We start from the raw sequence: 16,784 nt of genomic DNA on the forward strand, positions 1-16,784 counted from the left end.
TAAATACAGAACAGAGTAGAAGAAACAGACTCTGATCAACAAAAAGCACAAAAATAAACACAGGCTCTCTAAGCAGAAACGTATTTCTGGCCAAACCTGATAGTGTGAAGAAATTAAAGTTGTTATTGTTATCCTCAGGGTTTAGATACACTTTTGAGTAAAGATCAGGAGCTCCTCGAGCTGTTGTACATAAATGCTGCCTAGGGAGCTGAATGCTTCTTATGTGCATGAGGCCCAGTGTGCAGGGTAATTTTATGAATCTCCAGTGTAAATACTTCCAAAATCCTCTTTGTGTAGCAGAGGTTTTTGATGACCATGTGCTTTCTGATCACTAATTCCCAAAGGGAAGCTACAGATATCTACCTTCAGTAGGAGCTGCTTGAGAGTAACAGAGATACACAACATCCTAGTTTACAGAGGCACACACACTCTAGGCTCAAAGGGATGGTGTAGGGGGTTATTACTCCCATTGGGGGGTGTTAATAACACTCAGATGCAGCACCCACAGGTGTTTGTGATGTGGGAAAAGGAAGAATCATTTGTGCTTGCCTTATTCTTACACTGCTCCTTAGGCAGTTTTTTGACTGTTGGTGGAGGCATAAAACTGGGCTACAGAGACTCCGAATACAGTCATCTTTACGGCCTTGTTCTGAGATATGTAAAGAAACAGAGGTGCCACTCATACTCAGACTGATACTCATTTCTCTGATTTTTTTGGAGTCCTGTGAAGAACTACAGCAAGACCCGCGTACGTTCCCATAACCTGATGCTGCTCTTCAGTGAAACATCATTATTTTTGAGAAGTAAAATGTTTATTTGTTACAGTACGAAAATACTTTGTGTTTACCCAGACGGTCCTTATCTGCAGAATATTGATGCATATGTCCACATCTGTGTTCAAAGTGCCATTTCAAATAAGCCATCCACAAATTAACAGATAGGCTTTCATCTTATCCAAACTATTTTTACTAGGAAATTACAGGGGCTCTAAAATGACAGATCTAGTCCTACGGAGGACAAGTTAAAATGCATTCAGTTTAAAACGGAATGATAGTTTATTTACTTTGTGGTACTTGGTGAAATCACGTTATCAAAAAAGTTGTATTTTAATATTTTACACAAAATAAAACCAGGGTTTTCCTTTAAAGGAAAAATGAATGATAGAATATCACAGAACTATGTTGTCAACTAGTACTGTTACCAAAATTCCTCCAAGTATTTAAATGGAAATTTACATTTTGAAATATGAAAGGTAGTTACCTAAATATTGCTTGAACAGATGCGGAATTACAAGTTCTTGATATGAGATCTACTATACATGTTAAAATGCAAATTTCACCAGTGCTGACATCCAGCCTCAGTTCTAATCTACACCCTTTCTTCAGTTGCTCTAAAATAATTGCCATTTCCATATTCTTTCATGCAGTAAGAACACAACAGCTAGCAGAGATCTGAACAGATTATTAGTCATTTCATCACTGTAAATCTTACTTTGGACAGTTTTACATTCCTGTTACTGTATATCAGTTTATTATCAACATATCTGTAACCATCTACTTCTTATCATTCTTTGGACCTTGAAAGACAATGGATGTGATCAAATCTGGGCCACGGCCCAGACAAAGACTGGTTTCTATTGCTCCAGTTTCTTTTCCATTGTCCTGTACTTCACTGTCTAACTGGGTCCTAACAAAAATGCAAGCATTTGGAAAAGTGTAATTTCCCCTAGGGAAGTTAGGCTAGTCTGACCTCCTCAAATTGTACTGATCAAAGTGATGTACAGATTTTCAGAAATGTACACAATACACACGCTTTCAAAGTGTTTGCTCTGGAAATTATATACAGCAGAGTCAATAATTCTCAGGAATTCTTCTGACTTCTTTAAGACAGAGTCTACATGTACTTGCTATTTTTATTCAGTGTTTACCATTGTCACATGCTGCTATTTCACACAGTCTTTCATCTACAACAGCCAGATGAATACCATCTGGTTATGTTAAAGCCTTCAGGCAGAATAATAAAGATGCAGATGTACATAATGCTCTTTCAGGTGCAAGAATGACAACGGTTCCCATGTCCCATGAGACCTGCCTCCTAACACCAGGCAAAGCTGGATGGAACACTTAGGACATTCATTCAGAAGGGGGAACACTAGGTTGTAATTTTTTTTTCCCCAAGCTTATTTCTACTGTTTACTTAATGACAGGGTAGTAAATATCAACAAATCCAGCACAAGAGTTCCCCCCCACCCCTTTTCCCTTCTAAATAGTTTTTCCAGAATTCAGCACCTGAGATGCACTTCAGCTATGCCCATATGTCTATTTACAACTTTTCCTAATGACCACAAATAAATACTGTCTAGCAGGATGGTCCTCCTGCTTAGGCAGGACCATCACGTTCTTTCATTAATGATCTGGACAAACCATCTTCAGTAGTGATAGAGGAGAAATCTGTGGGAAATCGCTGTTCTTTGGAAAGACTACCATGTGCAGGATAAGCTTTCATTGGAAATGTACCAAGATCCAAACTTCTTGGAATCAAAAGGAAAAAATAACAAATAAATGGCAGGAAAAAAAATTCATCCATTGGTCACAACTGAACGTGAAGCAATAGCAAAAAGCAACATCCCTGTCTAAAGCTAATCTTAGTAGTCCCTGTCTGAGACTAATGAAATTGACGCCTTCTAAACCAAACAACTTGCAGCTGGAAAGTGCCAACAAAACATTAAAATGCATAAATACTGACAAAAAGTTCAACACATTTGAAAGGATATACTATAGTAATTTGCCTGCTCTAAAAAGGTACTATGTTACCAGGTGTGCCTAGCATTCACCGTTCTTCTCAAAGCACTAATGCAGAAAAGATGGTGAATATCCCTTTTCCATTGGCTAGTATACTATGTTGTGATTTAATCCTGTTAAGCAAGTCAACATTGTGATATTTAAGCTTGCTGGAATGAAAAAAAATTAAAAACCTGATTTTGCTAAGAAAGTCTATTTACACTAAGAGTTTCATATTACAAAATTTAAAATGCAATTCATTTTTTCTTCAGACTTTTTACACATTTACAGTTTACTAACATAATTTCTCGGATAAAGCATGGTAGTACAATTCACAGTCACTAAAATTTCTGTTTAACCTGCTCTGTTTACTGCTGGAGACAGCAGCCAAGAGCTGACCAGATCCCTGGGTAAGTATGGTTTTTTCCAGAAGTGGTAGAGGCTCTTCTGAGGAATTGAGATTTATAGAACTGAAAGTAAGATGCATTTCAAGAAACACATTATATCTGTGTGGAATTCAGATTTCATTCACATGGGAAATGTCATACTATGGGAAATACAGTCCTCAAGTAAAGTTGTGTTTATCAGAAGTTTGTTTTCCATGCAATAAATTTCAATCAGAGTTGCTAGATTGAAAAAGACACGTCAACCTTATCTTTTAAAAATTACCAGGATCACACTGCCATTTTATTCCGATGAGAATGAAACCCAAAATTCTCATTCAGCATTGGCACAAATATGAAATGTTCATATGAAATGCACACATGAAAATGGCATTTTATAACTCATTTTAGTATGGTAAAAGAGCAATAATGCTAAAAAATGTCAGATCCAAAACAACATGTAATTCAATTCTTGTTATATTATATCCCTGGACAGACCAATTGTTGGACTTCTGCATAACAAATGGTGAAATGATCTTGATCTCTTAGAACAGAAATGTTTTTCTTCCACTTTATGACTGGAGGGCCTAAAAGAATGACAGCTATGTTCCACACTGGCATTTATAAAGTGTCCTTAATCTACATAATTTATATTATATGGAATACACGTGACTGCCACACTAGCATAGATATCCTACATGGATATTTCATCTACCTATTCTGTAATGGGTAACAACTGGTTGGCTGCACTTCATTCTATGTTACTGAACTTATTTTTACCCAAGGCTGAAACAGTGATTACCCCAGCCCTAATAGTAAGGGTGGCTGAAAGATACGCCTGGGCTGCCCCGCCGTGAGTCTCCAAAGGCTGGATGTGGGGTAGCCACCCCAAACCGCCTGATTAACACTTGACACTGGATGCAAGAAATAGCCAACAAGGAAATGAAATTTGTTAGTTCCCTTTCTGTAATGATATCATGCTTCATGCAAACTGGAAGGTTCAAGAGGTGAAGAGGTCTTATAAGGAATTTGAACATTTGCCATCTTATCATTAGGTAATGACATTTTAATAGTTTAATTAACCATCAGGCAGTGAAAATTCCAGCATGAAAATGGTTGAAACTGCCTAGTAATTAAGTCAGGAAACAAGATATGCTGCAGGGAAGGGGAAATGGTCCTATTTGTTTTGAAGGGGGTCTTCAGAAGGGTTGAGTAACAGGACAAGAAGGAGGCTGCCCAGTCTTCAAGTAAGTCTGTAAGAGGGTCATAAGGTATTTTAAAAAAATAAAATTAAAGATTTAAATAATAAAATCTGTAAAATCAGGTTAAAAAGAAAATTATAAATAAAAAATGTTAAATCATGAAAAGCACTTTTGAAATTTAGCCATAAAAAAAATTCCTGTTGGGAACAAAACGTACATAAAATAAAACCATCCTAAGACCTTACGGTACAACACAAATGTTAAGTCAATACACAGTGTTGTTGCTCACCTATCCAAAAGAATTTTAAACAGGGTGAAAATATAAACCCACACAATTCCAGAACTTCTAAACAAGTAGCAGCTGGAAGGAGTTCATGTGAACTTTACACCATCTCAAAGAGTTACATCTGCTAACGAAGTGACATGGAAACAGCCACTCTACAAACTATTTCTAGCAGCAGAAGGAACAAGTCCCACTGACACCAGGCCAGAAAAGGAGCGGTAAGATAGCTAAGAAATTCCCTGCAGGTCCCTCAGCCAACACTGATCCCAAAAGTTTGAACAGCTCTGCGGAACTACGGTGGCATTTTTTCCCTGCTCTGTATCAGTAATGCAAAAGACTCAAAAGTGCCACTTTGAGCCAACTAGCAACAGACAGTTGTGCACAGATATGGCTGAATAACACATCAACTACAACCGGAAAAAAGATGTCTGGCTCTCCAGTGACAATGCAGGTAAATGAATTACTATAAATAAATAAATAAGTAACTCCACCACCGAGCGTAATCAAAAACCAGCAAACCCTGAAGCTCTCTGTCCCAGAGTTTTCCCCAACAGAACCCCCCCGAACTTATTTTCTGGTTAGATTACTTGGGGAACATACCACTGACTGACCCCATTCTCTTAAGGTGCTATAGGTGTTTTAAAATACTACACCAAGTGAAGCCCACTTGCACAAAATGCTGTTAAGCATTTGTAAGGTTACTGGGTATGTGTAGTAATTTTGAAAATTGCCAGTAAAAAACTATTACTACGTATTTTCCTTTTAAAATACATGCATTTCATCAATTAGATCACATGTACACATATGTAGCACAGAAGAGGGAAAGAGACAGAGGGAGAATTTACAAGGATGCCAAATCCCAGTGCTAGAAAAAAACATGAAAGTAAATGGCACCTGCTGCCTATGGCCCCAAGTTCTTTTTAACTGCAAAGAGCACCTGTATGCAGAATTTGAGTACAGAATATTCTCTGCAAGGAACAGGGAAGGGAAGGAGATGGCAGGAATGTCATAGGTAACTATTGTAAAGCCTAGACACTGGTGAACAATGCCCTTCCAAGGTATCACAAGATGACTGAAGCACTGTGGAGATTATCTCCAGGGCATTACAAAGCAACCGAAGTTGGTTCTGTATATTAACAAGCATATGGCTGTAGCATATCTCACATACATCAACTCACCTGTCATAGATGGTGCCAGTTTTCTTTGCCCTTTGTGGTCCACAGTACCTTCATAAGCTACAGTCACATCATACACTGCATCCAGATAGTCTTTCATTGTGTCAATGGCTACATGAGTAGCCTTCACGCGTGGTGTTAGCACATGCTTTAATATAGCAAGTCCTAGAGGGGAGGGGAAAAAAAAATAAATTACAGTGCTTGAAAGTAAACCAGACCACATTCACAAAAGGAATATCATGGCAAGGAACTTTAGCACACCTGTTCAAAATCACAAAGGGTTTATTTTTAATCTCAGTTCTCGTTGAGAGGGAGCATGTGTACGTATGCACATTGCATATGCTCTACTGAGCACATGTAGAGGATGAAACAGAAATACTAAACAGTATTAATGACAAAAAAGCTGCTCAACAAGAGCCCTTTTTATAGCTCCTGCTCTAGAAGCAGTGATGATTTTAATGTGGCTCAGAAGCCTGGCATTTTACTTCCAAAGGACAAACTAATTTTGTCTGAATACTGAATCCTAATACTGCCCCACGGTAACAAAAAACTGGTTGTCTTAAACTACACATACTTAAATAGGATGCTGTATTTCTCCAAAGCTACCATGCTGTTAGAAGTTCCAGTATTTTATTATTTCCTACCACTGATTCTAGCTTTCTCTGCTTTTGCTTCCTTCTAATGGCACATTCTGGGATGTTAGATATGGTAACTCTCACGGTCCTCACTTCAGGGAAGGATGGGGGAAAGCAGTTAGACTCAAGACAGCTTCAGCTCACTGCAATGACTTGCTGCTACAGAAAACAGGACATTCCACTTTATCCTCACAGTTGTTTCCCCTTACTGCTTTCTTCTGTAGGCTTTTTCCTGCTAACTTTGTAGCGCCCTGGCACCCCTCCCCCGCCAGCTGATTCATCTCACCATCCCAGCAGAAAACTAAGCAGGGAGGGGGAAAATACAGCACCAAGCTCTGGCAGCAAGGAGGAAGTCCCCATTGCCCTGCAAACAAGCTTTTACAACTGACTCGGCTACTAAAAAATCCATAGTCACAGAAATTAACCGTTGTCTTTAACCATCCAGGCCAAGACACAGAGACTGATATGTCAAGGACAGAAGTAGGTCAGGTTGAACAGCACTCCGCAACTCCTAACAACTGCGTTTCATATCCATGTGTGCTTCTGCTGACCACTTCCACCTTCCACAAATACACTGGGTTCAAGGGTATAAACTTTATTCTGTAATTCTAGAATATATTCTAGAATTCTAATACACAATGACTTTCAATATGAAAACAAATAAACAAAAAAAACCCCTAAACTTTTTCACGATCTGAACAGAGCTCTTCCACACTTACTTGAAAGTGCTTCTAGGAAAAAAAAAACATATTAAATATTTTTTTTTTTGCCTTAAGATGTGTGACTTTCTCAAAGAGAAGTATCAGAATAAAACTGCAATTCCTTTCTAGCCTTATTTTTCGTTGGCTTACGCTTCAGTCCATTTTTAAAGAACCATCCATTGGTGCTACTGGTTCCTGATATATGAAGCAGAATTTTTTCTAAACCAATGTATTGTGTATTGCTTTTGATATCTTTCTGCTTGCCAAATCAATTCAAAAGATATTGTATTATGTCACAATTTTGTGCTGAACTTCTCTCCCTCATTGGGCACAGGATACTTTGATCTGAAGTTATGAAACTATCTACTGAACACTGAGAGATAATGCTAGTTTCTAAACTGCTCTAACAGTCTTAGAGTTGAAAATTTCAGTATAAATAATTATCTTGATTTCTTAACATTTGCTAAGTATCTCCTTGTCTGAACACAGAGATAAAAGGTTATTTCCTAGCACTCCTTCTGAAGCCACTGTTCTAAGCCTTACCAGCAAAAGCGGTAACTGTCTATGTGAAACGTTATATGGATCGTGTAAATATTTTGAAGCATAACATGGTGGTAGTGTTTTCTTAGCTTGTGAACTATTACATCAAACAGATAATTATGTTATGTTTCCAAATGTTTACTCTGTAAATGAAGCACTGAATATTCTAGTGTTGTGTTAGCAACAACATTAGTGTGGACATTACGCTCAACACAACTCTTGTTGAGCCGAATTTCCAAGCATATTCTGAAAACACTATCATTCCTTTCCTGCCCAACTTGTCTTCACCCTAACCAAACTATCACTGTGGGGAAGAAAAAGGGAAAACAGGTTTCATCAGGGAAAAATGAATCCTCCAGACAAATTAATTTAGTTATCTAAGACTATTCAGTGCTGAGTTTTGTGAATGCGTGGCCAATTTTGGTGATGAAGATGGTCAGTGACAACCTGTGAAGTGCAAATGTAGAATAAACCCCTCTTACTCCACATGCTATCAGTGAACTCTTGAAGGTTTCAGTACAAAATGAGTATGCATCTAATTAAATAAATTTAAAAGTCCATAATCCATTATTCAGAAACGCTCCAGTGCATGACAAACAAGCAGCAACACCAGGAGTTCAGCACATCCTTTTAAAGAATCTGTTTTATAAAAACATTAACCACACATTCTTGCAATTACTTGATGATCTCTGCTAAAATCAACAGAACAGAATTTAAACCCAAGTAGTTACAGTATAGTTACCTTGGCAAGCTGCCTGCATCCAATTCACAAAACACACTGCTTAAACTGTTTTTAATGTTGTGCAATACTAGGTTAGGACTCTCTGTCAAAGTATTTAAGGTCATGAGATTTTATTTTAAATGCCAAAGAAAATGAACTAGATGTCTAATAATGTAATAGTCTACCTTAAAATGCTATAGCTTTTCTCTTCTACGTTAGCTAACTTTTAAATGATAAACAGACATTAAAAAAAATATGAAAATAATGTGAAAATCTTAAATACAGTGAGCAATGACACTTCAAATATCATCAATTTACTAGACTACTGTAAGATGATGAATTACTTCAGAAAGTCTGCAAGAAAACTAAACTGAATGAAGGTTTTAGCTTAAGAGTGCAAAGGCCTCAGTCATTAACGTCTATAAGAATTTAATTTTTTATCTAAACGCAAAAGAACAAAAAACACCGAACAAAACATCATTTATCTAACCTCTCAGGGTGAAGTTACATATATAATAGCTGAGTACAACCCTATGGAGAAGACTGCCTTTCCTCTTCCCTTCATCCAGGCCAAAAGCCCGCAGAGCTGTTCAGTGCAGGCAGGCCATCCACATTTTCAGACTTGGTCTGCATTAGTTATATTTTCACCCCTGACATGCACACACCACATTTTTAAATGAAAACAATGAAAAAAACCAGCTCTGAATTAAGAATACCCTCTGCGTATTACATTAGCATTACCACATTTCATCAACAAAAGTTATGTGCTCACTGAAAGTGAATGTCAGAATTAGTTTGAGTTTTTCCCCACCTATAAAAACACGCAACTTGACAGTAATACAAAAACTGAAAGCAGGGTGAAAACAATTAATTTATTTTGATAACAATTAGATCTTTCTTTCCTTCCTTTTCCTTTTGTGTGTGTGTATGTTCATTAGTGATATTAGACTGAAAGCTTTGCAGCTATCTGGTGTGTCCCAAGCACTCGCCCAACACTGAGGTCCCACCAGCCTTCTGGAATGCCCCCAGTGATCGAAGCCTTACTTATTGAAACAGAGTCCAGACTTAAAAAAATTACATACGGTGGGCAGGCTCATCCATTTGTGTGCTAGTATCCATTGACTTACATATGAAGGACTCAGCTGATGACAGTATTAAAAAATCGCATGCTCTTGTAAAAAAGTGTTTTCTGTTAGTGTGAACTGAAGCACAAGAATTACAGGTAATCCTCTCAAAAAGAGTATGACCATTCCATAGCAAAACACGTGAAACACCACACTTTGGTACACTTACTGCTGTGACAGGTATCTACAGAAACACAAGGTAGCTTCTTGCTTTCCTCAACTTAATTTCCTAAGGATGACTTTTAACAACAGAAATCCTTTCTTCATCCTAATGGATGGTACACCCCTCCAACGTTACTTAAGGTCCATATCCCGCCCTTTTTAAAGATTATATTCTCCTTTCCACATCTCACTGTGCACTTTTACATCAAGCTTGCTTACGTGAAAGTGTGTGGAAAAAATATCACCAAAAGCTATTTTCTTTAGAGACAGTCCCAAATAACATCTATGGATACTGAATACTTCAGATTGCTTTAAAATACAATCTAAAACCAATGCCAAGATCTAGAAGGGAAACATTTTCAATTAGCTCAGTTGAAATACCTCTTTTTTACATAACCTGTAAAAGCAATTTTGAGATAAGCATATCCTGCATGTACAAACATCTTAGCAGAAAGCACAATACTAGTCAAGATAAACTTCGCATTAAAAACCATTTACATTTGCAACCTTTCTGCATAAAAACAAGGGAGATAATAAATGAATACCCAAAATGTTTGCTTGATTAAGTGACCTCAGTTAGAAATCAAGCATCTCCATAAATACCTTTCATCAGGAAAACTGTTTTGTCTTTATTCAGCAAAAGCAAGCCAAGTTATATTTAACAAGCTTCTTACCCCTTTCTCTTTGACTTTTCAGATTTAGTTACATTAGGAGGAGGACGACTTTGGATTACTCCTGTTTATTTTTTCAGATATTTAAAATGCCATTTCTTAACATTTGGATAAAATACCTGATCTATAAACCTAAGAAATTTGGGTTGTTTGGAACTTTATAGAGGTCTAACTACTAGAAAATAGTCAGGAATCTATACATGCATATGTTGGGAACATATAAATGGAACAAATTTTATACCAGAAGCTGGTACAAAAAAAAAAAAAATCATGTATTTTGTGGGTTTTATAGAAATGTTGTTCTATAGTCCAGTACCATTAAAAAGGCCCAGTCTTGCAAGACTTTAACAGTTTGAAATAAATATCTAAAATAAAAAATGCCACTTCTAACATGAAAAGATTAGAGTTAAATCCCTATGAAAATATTAGTGCCACCTACGTAATATAATTCCCTGGACTCATCAACTCAAGCCCACTAACTAGCTGGAAAGAATTGCTGCACTTTTAAGATGCCTAAACTCATAGACTGGAGCTGAAAAAGGGCCACCAATACGTAAATCACCTGAATGACTGCATCAGATTTTGAAGATGGGAATCACATTGGCTGACTACTCTTATACAATGGGAAACTAAAGCAAACCCTGAGCTAAGAGTTACTGACATAAATATTGGAATTTGGAAGGCAAAAGCTCAGGAGACAAGGAGCAAAACACATGCCGCGACATTCTTAGTTCTTCAACAGAGCAGAGGAAGAAATATTTGATTATGAGGATCTTACAAAATGTCCCATTAGAAATACCAGTCACCAACCATACTGAAACACGGAGAGAGCGCCCGTCCTGGTAACAATTGCTGGAATCATCTCACACACCAGCTATTTCCCATCAGGTGAGGACCACTGGGTGTATCAGGTTCAAATCCAGATGGCACATATCCCCATCAGCTTGGAAGTGGGGGCTTTCATTTGCCTCCGGGAGAAAAGAGAAAACCTGGAGGCACATCTTCATTTGATATTCTGGCAACACTGCTTACATGGCTTACTGTGACTGTGAAACCCCTGCAAATATTGCTATTTTGGCCAACAAAGATAAATACCGGATTAATTTTCTCAACCCCACAGGATTTAACTTCTATGAATAACTCCTGCATTAATCCTACCACAAATAATCAAACAACTTAGTTTTAGAGACGTAATTTTTGCTTTTGGTTTTAAACTTTAGGAAGTGCATTTTTCCTTCCCCAAGGCAATCAAACAAATGTTTTTTGAGTTTAAAATGCTCCCTCTTCTATCCTGGGTTAGAAGCTGATCTGACTGGAATTTTCTGCCACTTGTAAAATGTGTAGAATAAGTAATCTTCAGTTTCTGAGGGTACTAGCATTACCCTTAGATGACAACATTCTCAATTCATCACCATAAAACTAGTATTCCTGAAAGTAAGCAACTTTCTGCATCTCATTGAATGAAACTTTGGACAGAACTCACAACAGAGTTCAAATTGATTAGAATAGAGTGTCAAATCTATCAGTGCTGAAGGCTGATCCGCGTGTCTTAGTCTCCAGCATGAAAACCACGAATATTAATGCCCTAATTTTATCAGTTTTACCTCTAGATGTTTTTGGCATTCTTTGGTTTTAATAAACAAAAAGCTGGCAGCACATTAAACTTAAACTTGATAAGGTAGTTAATGACAACTTTGAAAGGTCAGTCTATGGACTTAATTTTTAAACTGCATAATATCCTCTATTTCTTTCTAAAAATAGTAAGAAAGTACACAGTCCTACTCCCTCCCTAGAAATTTCTCTGTGCTTTATAGCCTTCAGTCTCAACATACTCATGTCCAGATCTACCCAGATCTATCGGATTTACCCCGTGTGTCTGATTTGCCCATGTTTCAGAAAAAGGAAAAACTTGCTCTTGCTAGGAGTCAAGATTTTGGTAGAACCAAAGTTCTGTGGCAGAACATACCATAACATGAAGTATTGTCAGTATTTTAAAAAGTTCTCTTTCAAGGGTGACCTCTACCACCTTTAAATTTTTTCGCTGTTTGACATCCTTCCATCCTATTCATAGTCAGGTAAGATTTACTTATATATTCATATCAATGAGGAAAGACGTAACAGTTGAAACCAGCAATGTCAGAATATTCCTTTGGATGTCAACCTAAGCTTTTTTGTTGGGTTATTTTTAATTTCTTTTTATTGAACTGGTCCTAGAACCAACTGTAAAGAGGGAGTAACAGTGTCCAAAACCGGCATTTACTTAAAAAGAACATCAAGATATGAGATACAGCTCATCAGCTGGTCACATGAAGGCCAGGTAATTAAGTTCTGCTCAAATTAATGAACCTTCTCTAGAAGAGAATCAAGCCCATGGAGAGTAAAAGTAAACACAAACCCCACAAAACCTTTTCATAGTTCCTCTCTGCAGAACCACTAGAACATACACACACACATATCAAAAACAGTACTTCAGACATCATGATAAGCATGAGTTATGCTTGTGCTCTAGGAGTAGCTTTGTTATCTTTAGACATAATATCTCTGGTCCTAACATCAACGTGAAGTTTAAATCTTATTAATTAAACCGCTTTTTCCAATATTACCACTTGCACTATTTTCTCAACAAAAAACTTTCTGTGCAAAAATGTAGGGAAAAAATCATTATAAAACTTACCTTTCAAGGTATAAAACAAACTAAGACATTTCCCTGTATGTCTGTGAATCATTGTGCTCTGCAACAAATATACTAAGATGACAAGATGAAATTATCACGCTTCTTTACAACCCCATGAGGAATGAAATGCAAATTTTAAACTGGAAGTCACAGTACATCCTTAATCCTCTGCGTGGCAGAACTACTGGGCATTATTTACTACCTTTCCTAAAATTGTAGGAAATAGGAAACCTCCGGAATCTTTTAGACAAGCATGCACTTGTGACTTTTCAGTTCAGCTCAGCAGCGCCACGTAAGAGCCCCTGCATGCTTACAAGGAGCACAACCAGCACTCAATCTACACGCACCCAGCTGGTGAGGCATTTGGTCACGGCTTCCATGGTGCAGCTCCAGCACGCAGCCAGCAGCCAGGACTGTGGTGGCACTGGGGCTGCTCAGAGGAAGCCATGAGCCAGGGCCAGCAGTGCTGCACAGCAGCGTGGTGGGACCCTGGGGAGTTGTTGTCATCTCCTGCTGGAGGCCACACAGAGCTCCCCGTCCTCACAGTTCCCCGATGTACTGGTATGTGCCTCGTACCTCTTAGCCATCAGAATAGTTTGGTATGCAGTTTCCAGTGTCAGCCATCCCTGCTTCTCAGTAAACTTGTGTGAGGGATGCTCTAATCCAAGTAAGTATCAATTTTTGCATGAACATGCAGGGGAGCAGGGTCCCATGCAGACTTCTTCCCATTCTCTCCATATAAAACGTTGAGGAGACACCATCAACAAAACAATTTAGCAGTGGGGAAAAGCCAATCAAGAGAATTCTTGCACTAAAATTGGAGATGCTTCTTGTTTAATAAATACTTGTCTTGACCATTTTTAAAAGGAGTAACCCTTACAAAACAAAAGCAGACCAACACTGGAGAGAAAAGCACTAGAAGAAACAAACAGGTGCTCTGAAAGCACAAAAGCAGTGTTTCACTGTTTTGCAGATTGTGCAGTTATAATTAAGAGGTTTACTAAAATAATAATAATAATGATAAGAAGAGCCCTTTCTTTTCCATGAAAGAGGAGGAAGGAGGGGGAAAAAACCTATCAAACACCCCCTCTGAACTCTCAAAGAACCACCAACCTAAATGAAACATTTGACTTTCATTTCCGACAGGAAATTGAAGCAATGAATAAATACATTATGACTTAAGCACTCCTGCTCATACACGCAAATTCCATTCTTCCCAAGGAGGAAAAGAAAAGCATGTATCCTTTTGGACATGAGCTAACAATACTTAATAGCTTGATGATATCAACAGGCTGATTCACAGACTTGTGAATTCATTTCAGTATGTCACAGAAATGAATTTACCAGACCTATTTGTTATTCTTTGTTTATCTTCAGAGTGAATTATTTCACTTTTGGTCAACAGGAAAAAAACAAAACCAGGAAACATGTTCACTGAACTACTGGACTTAAAAGTTTACGTGTATTGTGCATATAACGTGAGAAAAAAATGAAAAAGCATGGGACCCTTAGATTTTTTGCAAGCCTTTCTAAAGATGAAGTAATTCCACCTGTGGTTATAGAGACAACACCAACAATCAAAGCGACTACAGAATAAAGTTCAACCAAGGAAGGGTGAGACTGTAAGTTGAGAGGAACAAAACCAAAAAGCCATGGTAGTACAAACACTAATTAAAAATTAAGTGATGGAAGATTGTTAAGGCATAATCTCTATGCAAAATATTTTTTATATCGAGTAACAACTGTAATTGGAGTTATAATGTCAACTTAGAACAGTGCCCTGGATCCAGTGTAAGTAATTCTAATGCCCCTGAAGGAGCAAGAAAAGAAGTATCGATAAATATATAGAGACAGAAACGAAAGAGCTTTTTTGAGAATTGATACTCTTGTACAACATGAAATGCATGAAATGTCTGTACATAAGCAACTCTCATCTTACTTTGTGGTAAGAGAAACTGGTTTATGCTATTCTAGACCTTAAGTATCAATCAGGCAGGGGCTTAACAGTCTAGTTAAGGCGAGATCATCTTCATATTATATAACATTTTATATAACAGGTTAACACCATACCAAAAGAATTATTTCAGAACTTTTTTTTGCTTACCTTCCTTTTCAGCAAATGATTGACTATCTGCAATGACTTTTGGTATTTCTGGATTGTAACGAGTTCCCTCTGGAAAAATCACTAAATACATCTGTGGGATTAAAAAGAAACAAAACAGACAAGTTCTCATAATGAATGTAAGCTGATGTCTTTTATAGAAATTGTCATCACTTGATAGGTCCATATTATATTTAGTTCACATCATCAATTACTGTTAAGGATCCAAAGAAAATCAGAATACTTGAGCTAAAATTTCTTAGCTCTAAGAAACTTACTGTTTGAGGTTCAAAATAATGTTTTTTGAATATGCACCACAGAAAGCTGCCCAGGTGATTTAGGAAAGGAGATAGCATGCGTGAGCAAGTCAGGTGCAGCTGATACTAACTAGAGTATCAGTTTTGTTAAGCGGAATAAGAGGAGATTTTGAAAGGACAGTCAAGTATGACTAGGCCACAGATGACCTATATTATAATTTTTTCTTTAATACTGATCTTGCATCTAGTCTTTCCTTATATTGAAATACACATTTAATTCCATTCATAATGAGGAATACTATTAATTGTAATTATGATAGATGAGCTACCTTAAGCGCCTTTATGCATCTCACTATATGAGATATTAAATATATTATGAACTTAAACTCACATTTCAGCATAACTTGAACTTTAAAGTCACATTCCTTTAAGCATTCATGTCTGCAAGGTTAGATTTTCCCCAAGTAAATTAGTTTGCTTGCCTATTCAGCAACAACTGTCTGTGGCTTCTCAAATCACTACACAGGTAAAGGTTGCCTAAGTATCTGCGTATCTGACTGTAAAATTAGAAGGAGTCACATTTGATGGATTTTCCATTTGTTTTTGAAACAGAACAGAGGTTTCCATCTCCCTCTCTTTTTTTTGGTGTGTCTTACATAATCTCCTACATAAAAGTTGATGCAAAACATCACTTAAGCAAGGAAAATTTCATTTTGGGGGTTCATGTGCAGAAGAAAAGGCTACGGCCACAAACAGTAACCAGTGTGGAGTTGAACATGACACATTTGCAGTAAAATCATGCCTACTGTGCCGAGACTAACTACTTAATGTTACCTTTGCAGAAATGAGTCTCAAGAAATATTTGAAAGAAGAAGTAGTAGTGGATTTACAAAACAGTCCAAAGAGGATTATCAGTGAGTACAGGAAGACATGACAAGTGGGAATGCACCTCATGAAAAGATGCAAAATTGAATAAAAACTCAGAAAGAGACACACAGGAATGTAACTTTGTGCTTCTGGCCCACAAAACATCACTGTGTGCTGGTATTTGCGCTTAATGATTGCAGAACAGCTAGAGTGCAGAAAGACAGGACCCAGCAAATGAACTCTCCAGAATCACCCCACAGTGTGGAAGGTTGAAAAATGTGCTAAAATGCAGAGGAGGGAAGAAATCTAGGAACTGTGCCGACCAGTGAAGCCAGCAGGAGATCAAGAAAGAGGAAAACTGAGTACATAGCCTAGAATCTGGCAGGGGAAAAAGAAAAGAAAATATTAAGCATGGCAGAACCAGTAGCAGTAGAATAAAAAGAGCTAGAGGAAAGGCTGTACTTCTCATGGCATGTTTGGGGATGAGGAGAACTGGCAGATTGCAGAG

The 16,784-nt window shown here is 37.5% G+C and overlaps 1 protein-coding gene across 2 annotated transcripts in view; it reads right to left on the bottom strand.

The window, feature by feature from the left end:
* The window catches only part of AGPAT5 (1-acylglycerol-3-phosphate O-acyltransferase 5), a 60,454-nt gene that overhangs the window by 14,824 nt on the left and 28,846 nt on the right, over positions 1–16,784 (bottom strand). The window contains exons 5-7 of one of the 2 annotated variants that reach the window (XM_056342955.1): positions 15,156–15,246; positions 5,827–5,988; positions 4,209–4,416 (exon numbers count right to left, since the gene is read on the bottom strand). In XM_056342955.1, the coding sequence (XP_056198930.1) occupies positions 4,238–4,416; positions 5,827–5,988; positions 15,156–15,246 (432 nt within the window). In that variant the 3' untranslated portion in view covers positions 4,209–4,237. Of the gene's footprint in view, positions 1–4,208; positions 4,417–5,826; positions 5,989–15,155; positions 15,247–16,784 lie in introns of those variants that run through there. The other variant, XM_056342954.1, reaches the window with a different exon arrangement.

Source organism: Falco biarmicus, chromosome 6, assembly GCF_023638135.1.
Source record: "Falco biarmicus isolate bFalBia1 chromosome 6, bFalBia1.pri, whole genome shotgun sequence".
Lineage (NCBI taxonomy): Eukaryota > Metazoa > Chordata > Aves > Falconiformes > Falconidae > Falco > Falco biarmicus.